Source organism: Podarcis pityusensis (genome assembly GCF_964106645.2).
Source record: "Podarcis pityusensis genome assembly, chromosome: 8".
In the NCBI taxonomy this organism is placed as follows: Eukaryota; Metazoa; Chordata; class Lepidosauria; order Squamata; family Lacertidae; genus Podarcis; species Podarcis pityusensis.
In genome coordinates this window covers 87,976,670-87,992,634 of record NC_138033.1, presented here as the reverse complement: position 1 = coordinate 87,992,634, position 15,965 = coordinate 87,976,670, and the positions used below count along the sequence as shown (strand labels likewise).

At 50.0% G+C, this 15,965-nt stretch overlaps 1 protein-coding gene across 5 annotated transcripts in view; it reads left to right on the top strand.

The window, feature by feature from the left end:
• Positions 1–15,965, top strand: part of FAM178B (family with sequence similarity 178 member B) — a 177,356-nt gene that overhangs the window by 41,074 nt on the left and 120,317 nt on the right. For all 5 annotated transcript variants that reach the window (XR_013989823.1, XM_081018155.1, XM_081018152.1 and 2 more), the window contains one exon: positions 5,558–5,663. Coding sequence is in view for 4 of the 5 variants with exons in the window: in XM_081018155.1 (XP_080874281.1) it covers positions 5,558–5,663 (106 nt within the window). In the remaining variant the exon portion in view is untranslated. The remainder of the gene's footprint in view (positions 1–5,557; positions 5,664–15,965) is intronic.

The following is a 15,965-nucleotide window of genomic DNA, read 5'->3' as shown; positions in this document are numbered from 1 at the left end:
TCTGAGGACGAACTGCAGGAACTCAAAGAGTTCATAGATCATAATTTGGAGCGCGGTTTCATCCGAGAGTCCAAGGCAGCGGGGGGCAGTCCGGTATTCTTTGTTAAGAAGAGGGACACGCCCCAAAAAAGACTTGTAGTGGACTTTCGCATCTTGAACAGTGTGACCAAGCCATCGGACTTCCCCATGCCCCGAATCGACGACCTCCTCGCAAAGGTACGGAAGGGCAGAGTGTTCACCAAGTTGGACCTGCGAGGGGCATACAACCTCATTCGCATGCGGGAAGGAGATGAGTGGAAGACAGCCATGTTCACGCCCCTGGGCACCTACGAATATAGAGTTATGCCTTTTGGATTGCAAAATGGCTCCCACGTTTTTCAAGCTTTCATGCATCACGTGTTGGCGGGGCTCCTCTACAAGACGTGCGTCTGTTTCTTGGATGACATCCTGATCTTTTCGGAATCGCAGCAGGAGCATGACAGACACGTCAAGGAAGTGCTGAGCAGGCTACAGCAACATAGGCTTTACGCCAAGCTGGAGAAGTGCCAATTCGACGTGACGGAGGTGGATTTCCTGGGCTACAAGTTGTCTGATAAAGGGCTCGCCATGGACAGCGCCAAGGTCCGAGCAGTGTTGGATTGGAAAAGCCCACGCAACCGGAAGGAGGTCCAACGGTTTGTCGGCTTCGCGAACTTCTATCGCAAGTTTATCAAAGGCTTTGCGATGCAGACAGCGGCCATCACGGACACGCTCAGCTCCAAGAAAAAGAAGTTCATCTGGACAGAGCAGGCGGAGCAGTCCTTTCAGGCACTCAAGCGTCTCTTCGCGTCGGAAGAGCAGCTGCTTCATGTCAACCCCAGCAGGCCGATGAGGGTGGAGACAGACGCTTCAGACAGAGCCGTGGGAGCAGTCCTGCTGCAGAAAGACCCGCAGGGGGTTTGGAGGCCGGGAGCGTTTTACTCAAGGAAGCTCAGCAAGTCCGAACAGAACTACACCATCTGGGACAGGGAGTTGCTGGCCATTCATGCAGCGTTCAAAGCGTGGAGGCACTTCCTGATCGGCGCCAAGCACACGGTGCAGGTCTGCACGGACCACAAGAATCTAGAGCACTGGCGCACGGCACAGTTCCTGAACCAGAGGCAGATACGTTGGGCTGAGTTCTTTGCGAATTTCGACTTCCGAATAGAATATGTCCCGGGGGACACCAACATCATGGCGGATGCTCTCTCCCGTAAGCCACAGTATCTGGAGGAGGCAACGCCAGCGGCCGCCATGCACATCTTCGCACCGACAGTGTGGGCGTGCGCGGCGGCAACAGTTGACCTGGATGCGGTGCGACGAGCGTTGCAGGATGACTCCTTCGCGCAAGCAAAGATGGCAGAGGTGCACAGGGGCACGGCAGCGACCGACGAGTTCCAGCTGCGAGATGGTTTGCTCATCCGTAAAGGGGCCATCTACGTGCCGGGAGACGAACTTCGCGCCAAGGTACTGCAGCAGCTGCACGACGCGCCCACTGCCGGGCACTTTGGCAAGGAGAAGACGGTGGAATTAGTAGCCAGAGACTTCTGGTGGCCCGGAATGAGAGGGGAAGTCGCGGACTACGTGGCGAGGTGTGACACCTGCCAGAGGGCCAAACCAGTGCACAGACCGCCGGCCGGACTGCTGGAACCGCTGCAAACTCCGTTCGAACCATGGGAGAGAGTGGCCCTGGACTTTGTCACGGATCTGCCCAGCTCGAGGGGCAAGACGGCTGTGCTGGTGGTGGTGGACTTGTTCTCCAAGATGGCACATTTCATTCCGTGTGCGAAGGTGGCCACGGCGGAACAAACCGCCAAACTGTTCATAGACCACGTGTTCAAGGTTCACGGTCTGCCGCGGTCTATTCTGTCCGACCGAGGGCGACAGTTCATCTCGAACTTCTGGCAGAGGCTGATGGGCTTCCTGAACGTCAAGATCAACCTGGCGTCGGCTAGACACCCGCAGACCAACGGGCAAGCGGAGCGGGTCAATGCCATCATGCAGCAGTACCTGAGATGTTATGCGAATCAACAGCCTGCGACGTGGGTGGATTACCTGCCTCTCGCCGAGTTCGCCTACAACAACACGAAGCACGTGTCCACGGGGGTCACGCCGTTCTTCGCCAACAACGGGAGGCACCCCAGAACCTTCCCGGGACTGGAAAGAATGGGGGAGGGGGAGCCGCAGACAGCAGATGCGTTCGCGTCGGAGTTGCAGGAGGTCCACGATCAGCTGCGGCGGCACCTGGAGCTGGCTAAACACGCATACAAGGTACAAGCGGACAAACACAGAAGGGTTGGCGAAGAGATCCATGTGGGAGACTGGGTCTGGTTAGCAGCCCACGCAGTGCCGGCCAGGTCGTTGGCGAAGAAGAAACTAGGGCATAAACAACTGGGGCCCTACCAAGTCGAAGAACAGGTCAACCCGGTGGCTTTCAGGCTGGCTCTTCCGGAGGGTTCCAGAATGCATCCGGTGTTCCACAGATCGGTGCTCACTCCCTACAAGGCACCTCACAGGTTTCAGGAACCAGGAACGGCACCGGGTCCGCTCCGAGAGAGAACCGGGCAAGGGGGAGTGGCACAGGAGGAGCGCATCAACGAAGTCACGGAGATTTTGGACTCCAGATGGGGGGAAGAGGGGGTAGAATACCTTCTCGCCAAGGAGGGCACCCCGGCCAGTGCCAACAGCTGGGTGCCGGGCTACGCTTTAGACGAACCTCTGCTCAAAGAAGAGTTTCATGCCCTCTTCCCACACAGGCCAATGCCAGCAGACTTTTTCGACGACTGGCTTTTCACGCCCACGCTTTCAGCCAGCACGTTCCGGGGGTTCGACTCGGACGAGGAACCGACACGAGACGCCCGTTCCCCGGAGGGGTCACCCTCGGGATCTGCTTCAGAACCCTCGTATTGGTGGGATGATCGACCAGAGGAGCAGTTCCGCAGAAGGTGGCTGGAGGGTCCAGGACGAGCAACGTCTCCAGAAGGCAACGAGGGAGAGATGGACATGGACGTTTTCGGGGACGACCCGGGTTTCGAGCACGGCGGCACAGAGATGGAAGCGGAGGTGACCGTCGTCAACGAGAGCAGGGAGGAAGAACCGGAAGACTTCGGATGGCGGCCCGCCACGGGAAGCGAACTGTATCCGACATTCGTCCCCCTGACACAGCAGCACCCAGATCCCGCACCGGAAGGAGGGGAGGGGGGAAGAGGGGGCTTCGAGGGGGGGATGGATGTCAGGGGTTCAGGAGCAGAGGCAAGGGCAAGGGAGGAAACAGAGAGCGAGGGGGAGGAGGCAGAAGAAAAGATGAGTGATGACGACGACCCGAGATCTCCGAGTCTTTCCAGTGAATCAGAAGATTCACAGAAAGGAGCACCAGTGGCCAGGGCAAGGGGGGAGCCTAGGGGGACACCCCAGGAAGATAGAGCCAGAGGGGACTCAGAGGGGAGCAGTTGGAAATCGGGACCAGCGTCACCGCCAGAGAGCAGGGAAGAGGAAGGGCGCCAGGGATCAAGCGCTGGCAGCTCACAACAGGGGGGAGGGCACGAGTCAGGAGTGGCCACACCTCCATCGGGGAGCGAAGAAACGGTCAGACGGAAGGTGGAAGGTTGGGCGCGCGCGACAAGTTCAAATGCACAGGAAGGTGGCGCAGTAGGCAGCCCGGAAAGGGAGCCAGGTCCTAAAGCCCGCCGAAAGGAGGGAGAAGAGTCAGGGGGGTCAGCGTCAGCGTCAGAGGAATCCCGGAAGGAAGAGACCCCGGGGGGCAGAGGGACCCAGAGAAGAACAGTCAGGCGGAAAAGGTGGAGCAAGGCTAGGATATTAAGTTGGTGTACAAGGGGCGGAGACTCAGATGGAGCTTCGCCGATCTAACCATGAGACGTAGAGTTGCACGCAGCAGCTTGAGAATGGAAACTGTAACTCAATAAAGACTTTTATTTAATGATCGCTGGCTAGCGTGATCCTCTGTGAGCTAGGATCTGGAAGCAACTCTGACAATTATGATTATGAGAAGTTGGTAAGGATAAGATTTAAGTTTTAAGTTTTAAGGTTTATTTTATTATATAAAGATAAGGTCAAGGATTTGCTGGGATAATTAATAACTAGGATACAAAGAAAGGGAGGAGGAGGAGGTCTAAGAAAGAAGGTAATGACAGTTAAGGATTTGAAAATAATGAATTTGTTTTTAAATGTTTTTAAAGTTTTGTGATTTTTGCGTTCTTTTTTTCTTTTTTTCTGTCATTTTTTCTCATTTGGAATTTTTTCGTATATGGTGGGAAGGGGTTGGTTTTTGTTGTTGTTTTTTTCTATTATGTCAATTATTTTTATCCTTTGTACTCTCTTCTGCTTCTATTTTATTTTTTCTCTTTTTTGTAACATTTTGAAAATCTCAATAAATATCTTTTTTAAAAAAATAATGAAATGCTTGTCTCACAGAAAGTGCTGGACGCTCCTAGCTCTTCTCACCTGGGAGCTTTCCTTTCTTCTCCCAGCTTCTCCCCCTGGGAGGATTCCCTTCCCCATCTCTCACGGGGGGGGGGCTGCCTTCCTGTGTGTGGTGCTGGGATCCCAATAATGGCCCTCAGCAGAGAACACCAAACGAAAATAAAAGAAGAGAGCAGAGAAAACAGAAGAAAGAAGATAAAAAGAAGCAAATACAGTGATACCTCGGGTTAAGAACTTAATTCGTTTTGGAGGTCCGTTCTTAAGCTGAAACTGTTCTTAACCTGAGATAAAACTTTAGCTAATGGGGCCTGCTGCTGTCGCTGCACGATTTCTGTTCTCATCCTGAAGCAAAGTTCTTAACCCGAGGTACTATTTCTGGGTTAGCGGAGTCTATAAGCTGCAGCATCTGTAACCCGAGGTACCACTGTAATAGAAACAAGAAATAAAAAGAAAAAGGACATCCAATTTTCCATCTGTCAAAACCCCACAATTTCCTCTGCAATTTAGGGAGCCGAGATATAGAACCATTTGGGAAACATTTTTCAGTTGTGCCCTCTCTGGTCTAGCTGCAGATGTTTCCTCCATCACGGGGTGGAGTCAGATCAGAACACAGTCCTGCAGTCCCAGTACTCTGTTTCTGGAGTGTGAATGTGACGTCTTGCCCTGCTGTGCATCCTCAGGGTCTAATCCAGAGGCATACTGCCCCTGCAGGTGGAGGTTCTTAGCTGTTGTCAGAGTTCGTTCACTCCTGTGTTTCCTTTCTGCCTCCGCGCCTCAGGGGAAGGGCCGTGGGGCCGTGGGGCGCAGGCATCCTCCTTGCATGCAGAGGTCCCAAGTGCCACCCCCAGTATCTCCCGGTGCAGCTGCAAAAGTTTCCTGCCTGAAACCCCAGAGAGCCACTGCCAGTCAGCATGGGCAGTACTGTGCTAGGCAGCCCCATGATCAGACTCAGCAGAAGGCAGCTTCCTGCGTTGCGTCCATCTCCCAAGATGCCCTACCTATCCTGTGGGCTGGGTTGAGATTTGAATGATGGTTGTTGGGGAAGCTCACAACCCGAGTGATCCTCAGTACTCCGTTCCTTTCCCCTCTTTGTCTCCAGCGCTCCATTTGCCCTCCAGATGGCGCTCCTCCAAGACGGCTTCCTTGGCGCCCTGTACCGCGGCACCTGCCACTGCCCTCAGCCTCTCCTGCAGTGGCTCTTCCAGGTAAGCCAAGCAGCCCAACTGCAGGAAGAAGGCCTTGCCACTAGATGGCAGCAGTGCCCAAGGTGGGACTGCGTTGGGAGACACCATTCATCACCTTTTGAGCTCCCAATAGTTCAGGGCACACTGCGGGGACACTAATCAATTAGCATGGTTAATCCACTAAAACGTTAATCACTGGTTTTAAGATGCAAGTCTGGCTAATTGGGCAAGTCCTCAGCCTTGTGGAACAGACGCCTTTGGGCTCCCCAAAGCACCTTTGCTTGACTAAGGACAATTGGGGCAGGGGGCGGTGGAGGGGATCCTGTATCTCCCAAGCGCATCAGGACTTTGCGAAAAGGATGTTCAGTGCTGCTGGTGTGCCAGACAAGCCACACGTCGGTTGACTTGGCCAGTGCTAGCAAGCTGGCGCATATCTAGCATCAATATCGTGCCTAAAGGACCCTCCAAGTTGATTGAGAAGGAGGAACGGACTTGTAAATAATTGTTTGTCCCCTGTGGGGTGGAACTTGGTATTCATTTTTGTTTCTTTGCATTTTGCATTCTCATTTTGTATTTTTATGTTGTGAACCACCCTGCAATCTTTGGATGAAGGGTGGCATACAAATTTGTGCACACTGAGGATAATGGGATTTGTGTGACTAGGGATAAGGGGATTTATAGTCTGTGACCTGGAGAGTCCACAGGTTAGTCATGCCAGCCTGATAGGGCATTGCCCGTTTTGCAGATTTGATGGATGCAAAGGTGAAGATGGATGCAATCCTTTCAGAGCTGTGAGGCTGCTTTGAAGCACTCTGTTCAAAGCAGAGCCGTGCAATGCGGGGGCTAGCTGGGTGTTTTGCCCTGGGTGAAGCCTCCAGAGGGGTGCACTGAGGCTCCCGGCCTGTGTGTGTGAGCAAATGCACTGGGTCTTTGACCTGCGTGAAATAAACCCTAGTTTCACCCCTCGTTCAAAACATGCAATTCCTGCCTCCCTGCCCCCGGTTGAGCTCTGGAAAAGCAAAAGATTCTGAACATCCAAAGCAGAAATTGATTATGATTGGTGCTGATTGGCTAACTCCCACCCTCACGGCAGCTTTGCACTTTTAAAAAATGATTTATTGTTTCAGGTGGTTATTAAAGTGACAAGTTCATGCAGTGCTTTAAAAGAAAAGGGAAAAGTGGACAGGCTGCATGAAGCATTTGAGGAATTTAGTTCACTGACTTGCATGTCTGTCATTGCAATTGCAAACTGGAAGGAAGATTCCCTTGTGTCTGTGGGACGTGCTCGTTGGAGCTCTTTCTCAGACTTATATCCATCTTCATCATCCAGAAATGGCCTTTCCTATGTCATATGGCATGTTCAAACCACATCAAAATAGAATGCTGCAACTTTGCTTTCCTGCCTTTGAGGAAACTGTATTTCTGTGAGGGGTTTGGGGATTTCTAAAGCTTCCTTAGCCTGGGTAGCTCCTTTGTGGGCCTTTTGCTGCCCAGATTCTGCATCTAGGCTGACTCCTCTCCTTCCCTTCTGGCTCCTTGATCCACCAGCCTGCTGATAGCACAAACTGCATCCTTTCTCACTTGAAGTCCTGCTCAAGTTTTCTAGTTCCTGAGCTTACACCAGATTCTCCCTACATGTCCCATAACTGATTCCCCACCCGCCCCAAACAATGAAGACTACAAACTTGACTACAAACAAACAAAAACAGAAAGTTTAAACAGCTTCAAGTTCTCAGGATGCCAAATTTTGTGTCATAGCAGATGATGATAGAACTGTATCTGTTCAGGCATTGCACACAACCCCTCTATTTGCAGCATGGCTAAGGAAAAGCAGCTCTCAGAGAATATTACCAGGAGTCCCCACACAATGTTCAGGAAGTCCTGATGCCTTGGTGTGTCCAACTCCAATATCACATTTGGTCTCGGTTGTTTTCCCACCCAGAAACAGGAGAGCGTTTGGTTCAGCTAGCCTAGTATCCTCTCTCCAGCAGTGGTTGTGGGTAGCCGGATATCTCTGGGAAACCCAGAGCAGACCATGGAGGCAAGAGCCCTTTTGGGGTGGATTGTCTCTTAATCGGGTGTTTCTACTTACAGTATCTCTTGTGGCTAGGAGCAGGGGCGGACCCTGGGGTCTCAGATTTCAGCGGCAGCCTGTGCAACACCAAAATTTGGTGCCCCCGCCTCTTGCCTTCCATTCTACATCATAGTAGTGGCATGCCCTGAAGCGCCCCAAGACTGCGCCCAGTGTGCCATGCTCCTCTAAACCCGCCTCTGCTGGTAGAGCCTGGTAGAGCTCTCCTCTTCAAGTTTTCTAGTCCTCTTTTAAAACTACCCTGGACCCTTTCCAGACTGGTGTGTTTTTGCAGGTATATTCATTCTGCAGCATGTCCCAATAGGGCATTAGTGATGGATTTGTGCCATTCTGTCCACACATAATTCTGCTTTATTAGTTGTTCTGTGATACTTTCCCAGTATTACTGCCTTGTTGCCATATGGAGAAGCACTCCTGGGCTATAGTGCAATGAAAGTGGGACATAAAATTGACCAGGTCATTTGTGGTATAAAAAGTTAAAGGATTTCAGCAGGAAGCTATGGCACATGCACCAGTCGGAAACAAAGCAGAGTTTCCCTCCTGGAAACATTTGCAGGCAAATGGTACCGAAAATGGGATAACATAGAACGACCCTGATGCCATCATGAGTGCAAATAATCACAGTAAAAACAATGTCTTATTATACCTTGTGCTGGTGAGTTTCACAAATTCCACTGAATAAAACAGAATTCCCTTTTGTAAGTCCTAAATTGATTGTTGACAAATTTTATTGAGTATCCCTAATATTATGAGAAAAGGAGAGGGAGAGAAATCTTTCCATCTTCTCCTATCCAGATGTTTTGGGCTGCAGGAGGACAGCTGGGCTAGCTGGGGCTAATAGGTGTTGCCATCCGAAACATTCCATCCGATGTGCTGGAAGTCCAGCCGCCTCAGGCTCCTCCTGCACCCAAACCGTTTTCAGCTTGACATTATAGGAAGTTGCTATGTAACTTTAAGACCTGGCACCTGAATTGCTTCTCCCTCCCTGTCGCTTTTTCATTTAGACAGCAAGCCTGTGTCTTGCCTTACTTGGTTGCCTATGGCCTGCTCTTCCAATGCTGTAAATAAATAGAACATCTGAAGTCTGCTGGGCTGGGGAATGTTGCTGTGACCTCACCCACCCCGTCGTCTAAAGCCCAAACACTTCAGCCTTATCTTGGGGTGGGGGTTGTTCTTTGACATCTTAGTCTTAGTGCCCCCTTTCTCCCCTTTCCCAGCACTGGTCCCATTAACTATGTACCCCAAAATTTGGGATCCACTCCAAACCTGTTCCAAAGTTTTGCAGTTAATTTGCAACATTTTGCAGCGAAAGCCCCGCCCACAGGTGTTAGTTACAACCCCCATGTTTGATTACTCAGTTTGTGGGGTGCTACAAATTGTGATGTTTTCACTGCAAAATGCTGCAAAACAACTGCAAAACTTTGGAACAGGTTTGGAGGGGATCTCAAACTTTGGGCTTCATAGTTAGTTATCCTCCTATCGCATCCCTGAGCAGACTGCAACTATGAGCGATCCTGGCTCTTTTGGAGCTTCATTAACTATGAACCCCAAAATCTGGGATCCCCTCAAAACTGGTGCCAAAGTTTTGTAATTGTTTTGTTGCAAACCCCAGATTTTCCGGAACCCTACAAATAGAGTAATTTAAACTCAAAATGGGGGCCATTGGTATGATCCCAAAATCTAATGCTTTTCAATCCAAACTTTGGCAAATGTTTTACAGCATTTTGCATTCCACTCATGTAAATCCCGTGTTTTTGCAGCATCCCACAAATGGGGCAATAGACCCTCAAACCCGGGGGTCACAGGGTCACCCAAAAACCCAACATTGTTTGGTTCACTCCAAACTAGCGCCCTTCTTTTTTATTGTATGATAAGTTTATAAGTTTAAAATCCCCATATGTATCAGAGTCAGCAGATTCTGGGGTTCATAGTTCATGGAGCTGGCTGCAGGCACAAGCAAAGGCCACTTCTCTTTGCCCTTGGAGCCCTCCTGCACATCCGCCAACCCCTGTCCCGCTTCCAGCCCTCCCTGGCTCTGGGGTGGGGGGGCACATTGACGGGGGCTGCCTTTGAAATACATTCTACACCTCCCTTTCCTTCCTGCCTCACATCACATCCAGCCAGATGATAATGCCGTGCATTTACAGAGAACACGCCCTGCTCCCAGCAGGACTTGGGCAGGCTGTGCTTGTCTGCCCCCCGGGAGGGAGGCAAGCTGCACTCCGCTTACTTTCGCCAGTGTGCATGGTGTGGTGGATCCCTCGATCTCTCTCACCACGCTACCCCCCTCTCTCACGTGTCATATATCACACAGGCAAGTGGTTAGAGTGCCAAAGACCTGGGAAACCCAGGTGACTATCCTCCCCCCCCCAGCTGTGATTTTCATGAATGCATTTGTTTTGTTCTGTGGCAAAAAAGCAACTCATGAATTTAATGCTGTAACACAGGAGTAGGCAACCTAAGGTCCGTGGGTCAGATCGCCTTCTCAATCCGGCCTGTGGACGGTCCAGGAATCAGCATGTTTTTACATGAGTAGAATGTGTCCTTTTATTTAAAATGCATCTCTGGGTTATTTGTGGGGCATAGGAATTCGTTCATTCCCCCCCCCCCCAATATAGTCTGGCTGCCCACAAGGTCTGAGGGACGGTGGACCGGCCCACGGCTGAAAAAGTTTGCTGACCCCTGCCTTTAACAGGGAAAAGGTACCACCTGTGTCCCCAAATGCTGCAATAATAGTAAAGACAGAACTGAGAGGATGTTTGGAATTCACATGGGGGAAGGGGAGGAACATGAACCAGCTGCTCTTTGCTTGCATCCCGTTAGCTCAGCTGCGCAGTCAGGAGTGGGCCAAAGCCTCCCTCTTGGCCCGTGTCCCAAGGTGTGCAGGCCCGAGTCAGCAAGTGACGCTGATGGCTCTGCAGCCGCCCCTCAGGTCCAAAGGCAGCTCTCAATTGCCAGCCCAACTGGAAATGCTTTTGCAGGTGACTGGCAGCTTGCCTCTCTGTGTCGGGCACCTGAACGTGGATGTCAGCTGTGCTGATCCCTGTGGCGAAGGCAGAGAGGCCAAACATTCTTGCTGGATCAGACTGGAGTGGGGTGTCCTCTTTTGTGGGACACTTCTTGCTTAGAGGAAGCACTTCCTGTCTCAGGGAACTGATCTCTACTTACAGCCATTAGAGTTAAGATGGATGGCTGTCTGCCATGTGTTACAGGAATTTATGTAAAGGTTGGGGGGGGGGTTGCCCCTCCAGCAGACATCACACACACACCGACTACCAAACGCAAAACATCACTCCTGCAAATGTCCCCACAAAACACTTCATCACAGTTTTTCCCTATCTCTATTCAACAAATACAACAATTCACTGATAAATGTATTTATGTACTGGCTCACTGGGAAAACTTTAGAAAGTCATATAAAAATGCTCCAGTATGGATTTGCGCCATTCCAAATTTGTTCTGTTTGGGAAAGGAATGGTTACCAAGGAGGGAATCTGGGATGTGAGCAGCCATAATCCCTGAAACCTGGGATCACGCACACAGCAGCCTCTTGCACAAGACTGGCAGCCTGGCAGATGGGTGCCAGACAGGCAGTCATCCCATGGACAATGGCAAACCACCCAGGAATGGATTAGGTCCTCAGTCAGGGGAAAACCAGGAACTTATAAATATTCCTATTGTATCACTTGATAGGTATATGGCGGTGGGTAAGGAAGTGAAATATACTCAGAGTTGAGTGTGGATTTAATGCTCTTTATTCAGCTCATAGTAGTGAGGAATGGAAGTTCCCCAGAATGTCTGCTTTATATACATTATTTACACAATGGGCCCCACGTGATTGGCTAATTCCCGGATTCTCCTGTAGGCCAATCAGGTTGTGGATTCACTTCCACCTGGAGCTGGATTGGGTGGCTCCTGTGGACCAATCAGACTGCTGCATTCTGGGTCCTATTGTTCTAGGACCAATCAGACTGCTGCATTTTGGATCCTATTCAACTCAGTACATAACAGGGAGGTTGGGGGCAAACCTGACAAACTGGTTTCTACCAGAAAACCCCTCCGTTTGTGACATATGTATGATGTATCTGTGATGTATGCATGATGCTTCACCTGAGGTATTTATGGGAAAAGGGAAACCGTATAAAAGAGGAAGCATCCCTTTGTTTGGGGCTTCTTCCTGCTTCTTCTGTGGGGTGGCTGGAAGTCCTGTTGCAACAGTCTTTTAAATAAAGGCCAGGCCTACAGGTGCTGTTTTGCTCCTATTTTCTTGGCTGGTGTCTTTGCTTGGTAAACCAAGTGAGCCCAGGAATTTTCCTTTTACACATGGATGCTTTAGCTGAGATTCCTACATTGCAGGGGGCTGGACTAGATGATCCTTGGGGTCCCTTTCAGCTCTACAGTTCTGTGATTCTATGGTCTACACAGGAACTGAACACAGATGATGCTTATGGGGAGGACTAAAAATACCTGAAAGTCCTTCTGTATCCAAGAACTTGTCCACACGTGTAAAAGTATGTACTTAAGGAAAAATGGATGCTTAACATGTGTAAGGGAACTTTGATGCAGGAGAGGGGGCTGTTTTTCAACAAATACCCCCCCCCATTTTAAGGCAGAGGTGGTGCAACGCAAGCCTGGGAGGACTCTGCCACACGCCCTTCCTCGGTGTTTGAATCACCTCTGGGACATTCTTCTGATGCATTTTCTCTCACATGCTGCTGGCCGCTGCTGTAAGTAATAATTCCTGCACGATGTTTGGTGGGCAGGGAGCATTTTAAGTTCATAGTGTAGGTGTAATTTATGTGGTTGCTGTGGGTTCATGCATCTTAATCCAGAAGGGGCTGCAACAATGATCTTGTTTCTCCTACACAACTCCAGGCAGAAAATTCACCCCTGCTGTTCCATGCATTGAGACTATTATACCTTAATGACTCAAGAGGTGAACCACAGAGCGCAAAGCTTTTCGCTTCTCCGGCAGATAGATGGAGAGAGTCAGGGACGCTTGAGCTCGGTGCTGGCATTACTATGAGTGGCAGCCAGTGCCATCTTTGCCTGTTGCATGAACTGGCCCAAAGTGAGCCTGTCCCCCCCCCCCCCCCCCCGGAGCTCCAGGTGGCGCACATGGTTCTCGCCCTCCCCATTTCCTTCTCACAACAACCCTGCGAGGTTGTGGGCTGAGAGATGGTGACTGGCGCAAGGCCACCCTGTCAGCCTCATGGCCGAGTTGGGATTGCTCCCCCCAAAGGAAACACATCTTCAAAAGAGAGGACAAAAAGGGAAACATATTTGCATAAATTTTACATATGCTCATTTAAAGTTGTAAGTCAAATTTTGAAATAATTACTGTAATTTAAGTAGCAATGCAATCCAAGTCTCCATGCAGTGGCCATTGTGCCTGCTCAGTCTGCTTTCCAGGTGGTGATTTTGGATGGGCAAATTCAAAACTGCTCCCCCCTTTCTCTCCTTCTCTCTTTCCCATTAAACCACACTTGGGACATGAGCAAAAGACCTCTGGCCTGTGCATAAATCATTTCTCTTCTTGCCTATGGCAACCTTTCCCCCTTAGGTTTGGTGTGCTCTCACCTGGGGTGGCATTTTGATGAGGATGACGATGTCTGGATGTTGCAACACACACACACACACACAACAAAAGAACCCCCCAAAGGCATGAGCAGCGCTGAGTCTACAGGGAACGGCTGTGTGTAACCCCCCTGTAGCCCCTGTCCTCAGAACCTAAGAGCCTGTAAGCAACTGTCAGCCCAGGAAAAAGTGGCCCCTGCTGCTTAATAGGTATAGTCCTTGGGTAGGCAAACTAAGGCCCGGGGGCCGGATCCAGCCCAATTGCTTTCTAAATCCGGCCCGCGGACGGTCTGGGAATCGGTGTGTTTTTACATGAGTAAAATGTGTGCTTTTATTTCAAATGCATCTCTGGGTTATTTGTGGGGCATAGGAATTCGTTTTTTGTTTCCCCCCCAAAAATATAGTCCAGCCCCCAACAAGGTCTGAGGGACATTGGATCGGCCCCCTGCTGAAAAGGTTTTCTGACCCCTGGCATAGTCTAAGTCCAGTGTCAATTTTTTACTCTGTATACTACACTGCTGCCAGTGAAATACCCTGAGGAAGATTTGGAGCTGCTTACACTGAGTCTGACTATTCATCCATCTAGCCTTAGGGTTGCTGTTGTGGCACCCATGGGTGCACGTGCTCCCCCCAAGCCTTCCCTGCTGCCTGTAGGTTCTGCTTCCCCTGCTAAAATTAGGCTGGAAAGGAGTACGCAAGGTTGCCATGTGTTTGGTGTGTCCACTACAAGTTTCTCCGGTCTGCAACTGTGCCCATTGGCCCCCAAAGGTTAGCAGCCATTGACTAGCCCAGTGCTGTATACTCTGACTGGCAGCTGCTGAGCCCCATCCTGAGGCAGAGTCTTCCCCCAGACTTGGCATGTGAGATTTGTCTAACTGCAGGAACAAAAGTTTGGACTCGAGTTCTGAATACAAACCCTGTGGGTCTGACTACTGGAGATGAATAAGAAGTGTGGGGCTATCCCCATGGCACACTCCTGGGGGGCTCCCTCGGGGCATGCGGTAGGTCAGTAGCGTCGACCAGGGACAGTCTGACCTGAGCCATGTTCACACATAACGCTGACCGTTAACTCAGCTTGGGCAAATTAATTTGTGCGCAAGCTGCGTGAAAGGGCACTCACACTGAGAGCTCCTCGCAGGGAAACAAATCACGAAGTGACAGGCTTAGTGTTGCCTCCAGTGCTTGAGATTGGTTGGGAGAAACAAACCACCGTACTGGTTCAGACATCATGATAAGCCAGTCATTCCATGGTTTGCAGACCAGACCCTCCCTGTGTCCTGATTTTCCAAGGACAGTCCCAAATTTACAGAAGCCATCCCAGTTTCTGAATTGTTCCCTGAATGTTCCGCTTTTCCATAAGGATGTCCCTATTTCACTTGGAGAAAGGTTGACGGGTATGGAGTTATGTGACCCTTGAGCCAAGGAGATAAGTAACTATACAACCTTTAGAAAACATCTGAAGGCAGCCCTGCATGGGGAAGTTTTTTAATGTTTAATGTTTTATTATGTTTTTACTGTATATATGTTGGAAGCTACCCAGAGTGGCTGGTGCAACCCAGTCAGATGGACAGGGTGCGTTGTTGTTGTTAAAAAATAGGATGTCCCTATTTTCATCAGACAAATTTGGTAGGTATGTGTTAGATTCCCTGCTGGATAGAGAGCATGGATAGAAAGCTGGATAGAAAGCTTGTGTACAGGTTCATTTGCCTTACTGTAGCTAATGGGCAGCACCCTGACTGAATGTGGCCCCAGTGTGACAGTTGCTTCCCCTTGGCCTGTGTGGTGATGGTGGAGTATTCTGTGTTCAGACACTGGTCACTTCCAGAGGTCCAGTTTACTGAGCTGTCACTCTGGATTGTTTGCACAGCATTTGGGAGTGGTTAGATGACATCGGCCAGTTTACCCAGCATTCATTCTGATTTCCTTGCAAGGTGACACAGTGCTGCGTTAAGCATCCTGTTGGCAACTTCCACCTCCTCACTCTTCTCTCCCAGACCTCAGGATGAGAGATCACCCTGGATCTTTCCTCTGAGAACAAAGGAGCAAGCATGGTTGCCTTTCAGTTTTCTGGGTTAAACAAGAAACTTTTCTATGCAGGTTATTTACTTCCTATAATAAACAATTTTCTTATTCTTCTCAACCATATCTATCTATGAGTGATTGCAAAAGGTAAAGTGTACCCTGTAGACTAATTCACAAACCACACTCTGCATACCAAAGCTTCAATGGGATTATGGTCTTTCAGTCTCTTCAGGGGAGCCTCCATGCATTATGGTATTGGGGTAGTTATATGTGAAGCCCCTTTCAATACTTGTTTGTACCTTTTAAGGTTTTTGAGTCAACATACTGGTACATCCTCCTCCTCATCATTATCATCATAATTTATTAAATTTGTATACCGCCCTATATCTGAAGATCACGGGGTGGTTTCCTGAATGAGCCTCACTGACAGGAACTGCCCAAGGACACTTCTTCCACAGCTCTGTCTCATTTCAGTGAGGCTCATGCCTGGACTGAGCCTGTGTTCAGGCGTGGGAAGTGAGTGGTGGGCCATTTTGGATTTTCTGCATCAGGTATTAAGATGCCTCACTCCAACTACCTCACAGGCTGTTATTACAGCAAAGGCACCCACCTCATGCCAGGTTGACCTCAGT